General features: G+C 46.8%; 1 protein-coding gene across 3 annotated transcripts in view; it reads left to right on the forward strand.

Annotated features, from left to right (window-relative positions):
• CAMTA1 (calmodulin binding transcription activator 1) overlaps positions 1-12,272 on the forward strand; it is a 709,235-nt gene that overhangs the window by 691,540 nt on the left and 5,423 nt on the right. For 2 of the 3 annotated variants that reach the window (XM_079986723.1, XM_079986724.1), the window contains one exon: positions 1,291-1,321. The exons of the other annotated variant lie outside the window; for it this stretch is intronic. In XM_079986723.1, the coding sequence (XP_079842849.1) occupies positions 1,291-1,321 (31 nt within the window). The remainder of the gene's footprint in view (positions 1-1,290; positions 1,322-12,272) is intronic. 3 annotated transcript variants of the gene reach the window in all.

A 12,272-nucleotide genomic window follows, 5' to 3' on the forward strand; every position in this document is an offset into this window, starting at 1 on the left:
TGTATTGCCACCTCTGCTCCATTTACTCAAAGAACCATTGTTTGACAGACTTTGTTAAAAGATTTTGGAGCTCCAAATATATACTACCTTCAAAATAACCACTGCCCATGTATTAGTTGGCAACATTCTGGTTTATAGGAGTTGCTCCCACAATGGCCTCTGTGTTTGTTTGTGCATTTTGTACCATTCTTCCCATCATATGTGAGGGAAAGATACAAACCTTCCCCCACCCCCCAAAAAAGAAAACTCAAATGGCGATATGACAAAGCAAAGTGGTAGCATCTTTAGCTTGTGGTAGACCGACTCCAAGGGCTCATCAACACTTGTCTCACTCCTTTCCTACTTGTCTCACTCCTTTCCTACGGAAAACCCACTGCCTGGCTCTAAATCAGAGCAAACGTCAATCCAGAGAAAACCCAAATTGAACTCCCATTGAGTGCTAAAGAACGGTTTTCCCCAGAGGAAAGCAGGGGAACAAGAAGAAGTTTGGATAAGCCCTGAATATGCTTTGAACTTGACAGCACTTTTTAAGGATGTACACCAGGGGCTAGCAGGTTATCAATTGGCAGTCCAGATGTCATACCTGTAGCCCCATCTGCTGGTGTTTCTTGACATCCTGTGCACAGCAAATGACTAGTTTGGCTTTGAAACAAGTAATAAGAAAGCACCTCAGGTGGCAAAACAGCATATTGGGATCAAGAAGCGAAGGGAAGGGGGCCCTTTGGAAAAGTGGCCAGCACCCTTCTGTTGAATCTGTTGTTAATCAGAATTTTGATTCTGATTAATGGATTTTCATTACTTAATTTGAACCTTGGTAAGAAAGTGAAGTTTTGGTCAGTGAGCCAAGATGGCTACTAGGTTTTGACAACAGCTTGGATACTTCTTGCTGCGTTCGTAGCCCACCATATCCCTGGGGTCACAGTTATGGAACACCTTCTTTCTGATTATCACATAGTCTTTCTAAGAAAACTTGTTCTAGTCTTCTGAGTCAGAGAAGGAGGGTCTTGGAACCTCAATGCTACTTCCCCACCCAGCTCTAATAAAATAGACCCACCTTTGAGTTTTGCTCAATATTGTATGGTGCTACTCAACCAGCCCCACCCTCCCAGCACGTAGGTTGTTGCAAGCTGGCCCCTGAGATCTGACATCCCCACCATGGCCACCCTCTCCTCTCCCTTCCCCAGAGCAGGCAGCTTGCCTATCCTCCTTGATCTGAAGCTGTTGAATAAAAGGTGTCCTGTTGCCATCTATATGCTAATAGCTCTTTGCTATCGTTTTGCGCATCTGAAGCCCTCTGGTGGACCATAGGCGGTACAAAAGGGTGAGTTTAGCTGCCTGCTGGACTGTTTCTCTTCCATTTAAAATGATATATCTATATATATCTCACTATATATATATACATATATACACACACATATATATGTCTCTCTCTCTTTGCTTTCTGCTTGCTTGCATGGGGCTGCAGCTGAGATGGTGACCATGAAGTTTCACATCCATTGAATTCTCTCTGAATCGGGGAAACTGACCATGCCACAACTAACTGTTGCGGTTACTAACACCGCTGCTTCGTACTACCTACAGTAGCTGTTACAGATGCATGAACGGAGCAGGGGTGGGGAGGGAGTACTCCTGTCCATCCATCATGGGGCATGCTGTTCAATGAGAGGGAATGGGGCAGAAATCTCTGTCCCATTGTCCCCCACCCCCAGTAGCAGCTGTACTGAGCCTACCTAGCTACATTCTCTGTGGACGGTATCTGCTTCTGTCTATACAAAATTGCCCATAGCCTGAAAGCGAGGCTCCATCCAGCACAAGGCCTCAGTGCTTTGTTGAACAGACTTTCTCCTCTTCTGCCTGGAGGGAAGAAAGGAGTGAGAGCATCCTGCTCTAGCCTAGGAAGTGCTGGCTCTCAGCACTTCAGGCCAGGAATCAGGAACTGGAGTGCTGGGGAACGAGGGCTCAGCCAAGTAAAACATTGTGGGTGGGTGGCCCCTCTAAAGGCACAGGATCCGCCCTTGCCGTTGGCAGGTAGTATGAAGTCTATGGATTTGATGAATACTGATAGCCTAACCATAGCTGCTGTCTACTGTAGTTCAGGATCTGGGAGAAGCCCCCAGCCTGGATCAGGCAGCCCAGGTCTGACCTGAGAGAAACACACACAACTGCATTGGCATCATGCAGGCTCTCTTTTCCTTCCATGTCCTTACAAAGCTGACATCTTGCTCCATGAATGACTTCTGAATGTCAGTGGAAATGTAGGGGCTAAAGAGAGGAGGGCTGGATGTGAGCTGCTGGATTGCAGGACTGGGAAAGAGACTCAGCAGAGCCCTTGCTGCCAATCAGAGCAGGCAGCACTGAGCAGCAAAGAGGATCCACTGCCTGGCTTACAATCAGGTAGTTTCATGTGTCTGGAGCAGGAGAGCACATGCTTTGCATGCAGAATGTCCATCTCCAGCAGCAGCAGTGCTGGGGAAGACTCTGGAGGACCAAGTACCTCATCTTACCTGCTTTCTGCACAGTTACAAGTTATGCTGTCCTTGTTCCTCATTTGTTGTGGGGGTCTGTTCTCCACCCAGCCAATCTTGCAGTTTGTTGGGTGTCTTGTTCTTGGGACTGCCTCAGATATGAGATTTTATTTCATATATTCTTTTAGTTATATCATTATTTTAAAATGTGAACCACACCAGAGTAGCCAGCAAGATTCAATGGCAACATTCCTCCTCGAAGCTGGCAGCAGCGATGAAGAAAATCATCTCTAAGATTTCTTGTATAGCTTTCTTTCCATTCTCTGCTGAGTCCTTTAGTGGCTTAATCATGGGGTTTGTCCACAACTGAGCATTATTGAGCTGTTAATGCACTCCCCCCCACCCCACATTTGAATTAGTCCACGGCTGCATATACATGAATTTGCCTATGAGGAAGAACTTTTATCTTTCTTGTTCATGTCAGTAAGCTTTCCCTTTTGCGTTTTTCCCTGCCTTCTAATTTGCTGATTCAGTTGTGCCGAATAAATACTGACAGGGCATGTGTACAGATAACTGGGCAGGCAATTTTTGATTCTTAGCACACACTTCTGTAGTTTTCTGACTTTGTGCAAATCTGAAGGATCAAAAGAAAATATCTAAGGCTACACTCCTCCATTCGTGAGTGTGCCAGAAAAGAAATGAAAGCAATTGTATGTTTTCAGCACATACTTTGAGATTAATACTGTTCAGTATTTGGTCAGATTTGTGTGTGTGCGTGGTTTGCTTGTACAGTTTTCTGGTATTGTGCAAATTTTAGAGATCAAAAGGGTAAAAACCACAAGGCTGTACGCCATTCAGGAGTGCAGTGAAAATAATTAAGAATATGACTGGAAAAGAAATGACGGTATTGAGATAGTACTGAGCATGGAAAGGTGAGTAGCAGAAAGTGAAAATAGATCCGCCCACCCCTAAATAAATAGTTTGCAGTTCCAAGTGCAGTAGTTTGGAGCCCAATTTCCACCAACGTCACATTCCCCCTGTGTTGGGAAAAGATTGGTGTTTGAGGGTAACCTCATGTGGATATTGCAAATTAAATGGGAAAGCAAACAGCTGCAAACACACAATAAACTCTGGTGTGAGCAAACCCACTGATGTTTGTCCAGAAAAAGCCCTCTCCTCAAAAAACAAAACAAAACAAAACCACACCCCCCACAACAGTTCTGAAAGTCTTACATCTCAAGTGGCAACCACATCTTCCCAGAATGTATCTTCCTATCCTGTTGCAGGTGTTGAGCTTGTCACATTTCTTTCTGTGGCTGTCTAGTAGGAGTTTATTAGCTATGTGGTAGTTTTTTAATTAGATTAATAGCCATTCACTCTTCTCAGGGAACTCTTTGACATGTAGTTCTGTGTTGGAATCCTAAAGTTCCCCAGCAATATAATTTCTCAACGCCACCATCAAAACACCATCAAATACAGTATTTCTCAAGAAACTACAGGGAAGATGTGGGTTGTGGCTGACACCATTGTGTGTGTACGGCTTCACAATCGGGTGGTGGAAGTGCATTGGATGCTGAACAAATGGAAGTCTGTCCACTGCCTCAGTACTGTGGGCAAGGAAGCCTCCCATTCACAAATGCAAGACTGGACTGATGCAGAAGAATTGCTTTTGAAAGGGGCTGGAGAATGGCCTCGCGCTTATGTGAACACACTTTGTAACAAGTGTGTGTGCATAGCAGGGTCTGCTCACTGCTGTGTGGACACCAGTTTTGGACAGTGGAACCCATTTTGATGCCATTGGACTCTCCCATTGTAAAATCTATTGGCACATTTGGTAAAGGTGAGGGAGCTTTCCCTTTGATACAATACCTTTAGAACAGTTGTGTGCTGCCAGCTGGGATTTGAAAAAAGAAAAAGCAACACGTTTGTTTACTGGTTGTCCCATAAGTTTGTTGATGATGCCATGTTCGGTATCCTACAGTAAAAAATGCCACTGCACCACCTCTTTCTCTCCCTTCGCCTGGCAATTTTTACAGGGCTGCAAAATGAGAAGGATAATTCCCAGCATGGGAAGATCCTGCCTCATGCAAGGGGGACGTGGGGTGTCTCTCAGTTCAACTAGGCCTTAGAGGCATGATAAATAGCTTCAGGATTGGGTCCATGGAGCAGCCCCATAGCACAGCTTGTGAAGGGAGGTGTTAGGACAGCTGCTCTGACAGGTAGAAACAGCTGCTGCTAGGACTAGACACCTAGGGGGTGAGCAAAGAGAAAACCCACAGTGCTGATGAGAGAGCGGGACATGAGAGTCCAAAGCCTGGGGCTGACTCAGAAACACAATAAAGGCAGGCACAGTAAGAGAGAGCCCACCAAAGTGCTGAGAGGGAGGCTTTGCGGCAGGAGACACGAGTCTTTCCTAGTAGTAAGTGCAGGCCACTTCCCAACAAAAGCCATGAAAGCTGCTACATTTGGCCATCAGCTGAGCATGTATAATATGGATCTTTGCTTTGCAAAGGATCTTGATCTGACAGCTGACCTAAAAACATTCTAGGGGCTGAGCCCCGGAATACCATTTTAGTTATTCAACTATGTTTCTATTTTTTTTGGGGGGGGGGAGGAGAGTCCAATCAGGTCCTTCAGTAATTTTGCAGATTTGTTGAAGGGGAAGCGAGAGCTTTAATCTCACTGGCAACCACAGGCCACTTCCACACAAATCAGCACCAAATCTGGACTTGCCATAGCTCTGAATCCAATTCAGCAGTTTTATGCAAAATGAATATATAAAATAGGGAGTGAGTATGCAGATTAAAATGGAGATAAAAACACTATGCTAGAATGTTGGATGATGATGATGATGATGATGATGATGATGATGATGATCTTTTTTATACCCCACCCATCAAATAAGTTTTACTCAGCATAGGCCCATTGCTTTTTAAAAATACATACTGTCAGGGCTGCCCGAGGTCCCAGCTCACAAAGGACCAACGCCAGTCCGTTGTTATATACAAGAGTCTTTATTGAAACGCAGTTTCGATTTCAAAGCCGCGGCGTGCAGCCCTACGTCTTAAACCCTAGACCGCTGAAGCTCCGTCTGAATCTCCTCCCCCTAGACACCAGTTTAAGACTCTAGCCTTGCTCCACCTCTTCCTTTGCTCTTTCCTCCTCTGGGTCCGCCTGTCCGCTGGGGTCTTGCCCTTTCTAGACTCTTCTGACGCTGAGTCCCCTGAGTCTTCCCCCTCCCTCCGGCGGGCTTTAGGACCTGGTTCCCAATTCGGACTTTCTGCTGTCCCGCACGCCTGTACATTTGAACTTGGCGCACGCGCCCAGCCAGCCACCTTTCTCCTGACCGTTACACTGCTCCTGTCACTGCTTCCCCCTTCGGGGGGGCTAGTAGGATCTGACTTCCCCTCCGTTCCCTCACTCTGCGATGGAGGCGTGGTCAGCCCTGACTCATCTTCTCTCCCTACTGGAGGGGACGCTAGCCCTGATACATGGGACTCTCCCCCCCCCCCCGCTACGCTCTGGTGGGGAAGCTGGTCCTGATTTCCAGCTGCTGCTTTAGGAGTCCCCGCTGGCCCCTTGCTTCTGGTGCGTCCCCCCTGGGACCCCCCTTGCCCTGGCCATCGGCGCCCCCTTCTGGGAATCTCCTGAATCGCTGGAGAAGCTCATGGAATCTCTCGGGCCACTGTCATACTCCCCTACGCTGCCCTCAGATTCTTCCCCTTCGCTCTCCGTTTCCTCTCTCCCCTGTGCCTCTGCTCCTGAGCCCCTGACACATACTTTAAGTTGTTTCTACTTCTCTGTTAGCTGCCTTGAGTCCCTGTCAGGGGAAAAAGTGGGATATAAATAAATATAATAATGAAAATTAATGGTCCTAACTTAGTCATGTCTATTGTTTCAAATGGATCTACTCTGCCTGGGCATTCTGAGCCAGGGACAAAGGTGCGTGGAGGTGAGGAATAGGAGCCACCTGTGCCATGGTCCGTCCCTTCAGGGAGAATTGGATGGTTGCATGTTCAGGTGGCTTTGGGCACCTGTTTTTAGCATGGTTCATGTCAGCCCAGACCCATTCCTATGCCTCCACCTCCTCCTCACATTGCAACCCCCAAGGCTTCTGCTTCAGGCGGCCTTGACCATCTCTGCTGCTTTGATTTCCCCACAAGAGCGAACAAGAGGGAGCTGCTGCTGCTCTGCCCTCCTAAACAAGGTCACACCTGCTGTGGCTGCGGCTGCCGTTGCTGTGCATGTGCGGGACACGCTCACATCTCTGAATGCTGCTGCTGCTCCTTTCCAGTTGCCATGAGAATTTGTACAGCCCCCATGCACCTCACAGCACAAAGCACGCACACAGCTGGCCTCTTTCAGTTAGAAGCTCTGAGGCAGGCCTAGTCTGGCTTCTCTTGTTCAGGTCTCTGTCCTGGTTCAGGAGTGGGCAAATGCTGCAGCAGCTGCTTTTGCCATGACAAGGAGTCACAATGCATAGGAAGGTTTTGAGGTTTGAAACCTGGGCCTAACGTAATAACCCATCCATGAGTATGTATATGTGTGTGCATGCATAAGCCTCAGAGTCAGTGTGATCGGCTGGCTAGATGAAGCCTCTGGATTGGACAGACGTAACATAAGTCCTGGGACTCCGGGCTTTCTTCCTCTGCCTGCTCAACAGAGCACTATGGTCTGCCTGCTCCAGCTCTCAGTTCCGGTGACTGACCTCCAAGGCATCTTTGGGCTTGAGAATATGCACTGCTGGTCTGGATACAGGAATAGCTGTCCACAGCTCTGACCTGGAGTGGAGAAACCTTAGCTAGGATCTGATCTGTAGTTCAGCATGGCTGTTTCCAGAGCTCCTACAATGGGGTTTCATGGTTCCTCTGCCAGTGGTGACCCTCCATACCTAGTGCAATGGTGCTCTGGCACTGTCTGTGAGCTTTACACAGGAGTGGGATCCTGGCCCCTGCACTTGCACACAGGGCATTCCCTGGAAGCAGTGGAGGAGGGAAGCATGTAGCTCAGCTGTGTGAGGCATTTCTAATTGTTTGGGAAAGGTGTGGGGTTTCCTGCTGGCGAGGCAACACTGTCTTGGTCCCACAGCTTGGGGGCTGCTCAGGAAACATCTGTCATAGCTGTGTAAGGGGTTCCTTGCACTTTTGCATGTCAAAGCAGGCTTAGCTGTTGCTGCCATTTCATGTTAAAGAAGAAAAATGGGCAATTGACGAAAAGATAGATATACTATGTTCAGTGAGTAAGTTTCCTTATATGTACAGCCCTCTCGTGAATATTGTTGAATAAAAAAAGACCTCTCTAGCCAAAGTGTACATCTTAACAGCTCCACGAAGGACATGTCTGAAGGGTTCCCATAGGCAAACCTTTCAGAGCTGCTCTTTTCACAGTTCTCTATTGAGTGGGGGGTAACCAACATGGTTCCCCCACCCAATTTTGCTGGATCCCAATTCCCGTCATCCCTAACTTTTGGCCATGCTGGCTAGGGGGAATTGGAGTCCAATGTTTTTCTGAAGGGCAACCCATTGGCTATCTCTGCTGTGCAGCTTCCTCAGGTGCAAAGATAAATTTTCCAGATCTGGGAGTGGTCCCACTGATAGTAGCATCTGTATTTAAACAGGTTGTAGTATATTCATTGTTATATTCAATAAGGGTGACTGAGTACTGACAATAGTGTGTTTGGGTAAGTATGTCTCTTACTATGTTTGAAACCTGAATTAACCACTAGCCATTTATATGTGACACTGGATTTTTGGTTTCTTCTGAAGTCTCATCAGCTTCCCAGTTCTTGTGCCACCTTGAGAGTGCATAGTTAGACGGTGTCTTTCTTTCTTTCTTGTTTAACCTGGACTTCTCATGCCTTGGGCAAATCCAGCATCTCCCTGCAGCATCAGGGCCTGAGATCCTTCAGTGAGGTGGAAACAACACCAGAGAGAGACTTTCAAAGGCCAAGAGTGAAGCTAAAGAGAATGGTGGATTTGTTGTTGGAAAGCCAATCTGGGGTTAAGCACAAAATAGCCACCCAAGGAGGCAGGGCAGGTGGGAGCACAGAGAGAAGCCACTAATAAGAGCAGTAGGAGGAACTCTTGAGAAACTCTGAAAGGCTGGGAGGGAGGGAAACAGCCAACAGACAAATGCCTTTCACTACACAAAGAAAAGGGATAGGAAGAGGAAGTTTGGCCTGGAATTAGGCTGGGGAGGCCCTGTTGAAGAAGGGAGGGAGAAAGGGTTGCTGCAGCCCAGTTCTCAAGAAGTCCATGTGACTTAAGACACCCGTCACCACTTGTCTAAACTTGTCCAAGAGAGCAAGGATGAGAAAATAACGCATCATGTGTGGTCTGCGTCAAGGCAGCCACAGCCACCATTTCCAAAGTAATCTTGTTCCGTTTGCCTCTTTCAGGAGCTGAATTCTTTCGAAGTACAAATCAGTGTGTTAAGTTGCAGGCCACATGCTCTGGGGTGTCTCTCTTATTGGGCCTTCTCTCTCTTTTTGCTTTGCAACCCAAATGAGAGATCTGGAAAAAGGGAGGAGCCCCCATTTCCCAAATTTCCCACGAGCCATTACTGCTCTAAGAGAAACAGGTAACTGATTCTAAAGTCCCACCCTGGGGCTCCACCCACTCCACTGCCACCCTCTGCTCCTTTTCCTTCACCGGTCAGTTTCTGACCTTCCGCATTGCCCCAACCAGTTCTGCTGTCCACTTCATCCAGCATTTCTTTGGCTGGGCATTTTGGAGTCCGCTGTGATGCAAGACAGCTTTGCAATGTGCTTTTTACTCACTCAGCCATTTCTCTGCTCTTACAAAGTTATTTTCCCCGCCTAACTAGACCTAACTCATTTTGCTCACAATATTGTCATCTGAAGTTGGGGTGGGGAGGTGGATAATTGGGCAGAGGGCTTTGTCCGCAGGTGGCTTTTCAGGGCTTCCGCTTCTGCCATTGCTTCTTCAATATGTTATGCAACCCCCTTGTGATTCATCAAAGAAAGCAGCAAAGGAAATTCTCTGCTTGGAGGGGGAGTGAGGCATCTACTTGGCAGCGGGGTGGGGGGGTGTGACCACATCCTTTATTGAAAGGATGCACAGTGAAAGTGTTTCTAGTTTAAAGTTCTCAGCTGCATCCATATCATCTAAATGGTAAATGAAGCTTCTATCCCACAAGTAAGATGCTCTGGGTGCTACTGGAAGCAACCGCCCAACCCTCATCAGATTAGAATGGAGAAAGGAGATGGAAGATCCCACTCAGTGTTCTGCTCTGTGTGGGGCTTGTTTAACTCTATGGTGTCTGGATGTCTGCCTCTGTTGTAGTGTAATCTTCATGCCTCAGGGTTTGACCACTAAGTGTACAAATACCCACTCCACTTTTTAGACTTTTCAACTAATCAGGGTGTTTTCAACTATATTTGAACCAGATTTCTCTTGCTACCATATCTTGTAGTTGATTCCTGGGTTTCTTCATCAGTAAATCACAGTGTTCTCCATGGTGCTTACACGGATGTAAGTGTGAATAGGATTGCACAATAAAACGTTGGAGAGAGTGGGTGGAATGGATATTTTTATGCCTATCCATTTGGGAGGGGAAAAAACATGCCAGTGTCCCCTATTCGGAATGGCCTAAGTGTTCTCCAAACTTCCTTCCTACTGCTGCAGAAGATTGGGGGATAGGTTTGAGGGTGTGCATTCCCCTTCCATGGAGTGCTGGCTAGGCCTGTTGAGCCTCACCACCATCTCCACTGAAATGGTAGGATAGCTCGATAACATAGCCAAGGTCTGCTGGGAAGGGAGGCTTTTTTCTGAACATATCCCAGAAAAGTCAAAGTGCTCTTCAAATGTTTGCAGCTTAATGTTTTTGGAAAATAAGAGAAAATAGCAACAAAACCAAAAGAAAGTGAGAGCAATGTTAGGAGATTTGACTAATGGTATATAAATTTTGCTGAATAAAATAAATTGGAATATTTAGTCTTTTGCAAAATGGGGAGAAGTGTCTTTGCATCAAGGAGGAAGGAGAGTAAGGATGTGATTTTGGCTGGTGGCATCATGGTCGTATTGAACCTGCAATTTCATTAGCACTATATATTATTGATTTAGTACTCTGCACATAGTTGTAAAACTGGATATAGTGTTTCCAACAAAGCATAAAATTATTTTAAACCTACCTGTGTTTGAAACAGTTGCTCAAAGCAAGTTAGTATCACTCCCCTGCCCCGATACCCACACAGAAAAAGGGGCCTGATCCATCTCTAGCCCAACCTGGTTGCATGCAGCCAGCAAGCCTAGGCAGCAAGGAGCCATCCATCTATCGCCAACACATCCATTACATCAAGTTGAGTCTGCATCAGCGTTCTGTCTAGATCTGCCTGGCCTGGCCCAAGGCACAGGTATATGGAGGTGAGGCTCATGCTAAAGGTCATTGTTACATCTTGTGGTCACATCAGAAACTGCAGCTCTAGAGTCTACATCCATTTCAGCCAAGGAGCATCACAAAGCTCTTAATACCTCAAGAGTCAACAATTGTCTATCTATTAAGTAGTTGGTCTGGTGTTTAAACCTCAGCATTCAAGCAAGTCAGCCACTTGATTTGGTCCCAAGAAAGGTGTTATGTAAATTTCTAGACGACATCTGTACTCGCTCAAATGTGGAATGTGGCGAGAATCCGCATGCATTTTCCAGACAATGGCAACTGGTCTCCACCAGTCCAGACACTGCATGCTGATGATGACAGATGGTGGCAACAAAGCATGACTTGCATCCCCTCCACTCCAGCGGAAGTGCTCTGTTAGCCTAGACTTTGCATGACTCAGCATGTCTGCAAAGGAGCCACTGGCTTTGATTGATCATGCATGTCCTCAATGAGACCCCATAGCAGGTGGGTCTTCTACCTCAGTGAATGGGTCCACAATGGGAAAATGTGGGCTTTGCATGGGAAAAGCACGCCTGGCCTGACACATGTATCTCCTCTTTCTGAATTTAATATGTCTATTGCCTCAACTCACTGTGAACATGGTGTGCCTACCCGGCCAGGTTGCAAGTCAAGAGAGAGGTGGGAAGACACTTGACAAAAGGGCTTTGTGGACAGTGACAAGAACTATAAAAGAGAGGAAAAGGTTTCTAGCTTCATGGGGCAAAAAAGGAAATGTCATTCCAAGCTTTGTCTTGGCCAAGGAGCCAGTTGGGAAGCCTGGCAGACCAGTTTTGACTCCAACAGAGGCACATAAAGAGAGAAAAGACAGGATAAGTCCATCACCAGGAAGAGTTACTCGTCTGACAATTTCAGCTGGCGCTAGACAACTTGCCCATTGCAGGTGCATTGCTAGATGATATTTTCATCCCTTCAACATGCTAGCTGTCCAGCAAAGATGGCCAAGCTGGTTGTGAGCAGGTTGTCTGAACCCACCTTGAAATGATCGTCATTCTTGGTCTCATGGAGAGTTCCTGTGCATACCTTGAGCTCCCACATATGCAGCTGACTGCAACAGAAGGTTCAGGAGAAAGGCTGGTCTTTATGTTGAACTTATCTTGGCCAGCTGTTGACCAGAGGTGGGGCTGAGGGAGAGACAAGAAGCCCTTGCTATGTTGCTACCACTAAGTAGCTGTACCTTTTACGTGTAGCTGGTCTTTTTTACACAAAATGCCATGTGTCTGAAGGGGCAATCCAGATCAGGAATCTTGCTTGGTGGGCAACAGGGAATTTGGGCAAAAACACCTGTTTGCTTAGATGAGAGCTTTATTCCTCCATGCAAACTGCAGGTATAGGGTCCTGATTGGGATCGCAACAGAAGGCAAATGGTTAAAAGCACACAGACCATTACAT

The sequence above is a fragment of the Podarcis cretensis genome, assembly GCF_951804945.1.
Source record: "Podarcis cretensis genome assembly, chromosome: 8".
NCBI lineage: Eukaryota > Metazoa > Chordata > Lepidosauria > Squamata > Lacertidae > Podarcis > Podarcis cretensis.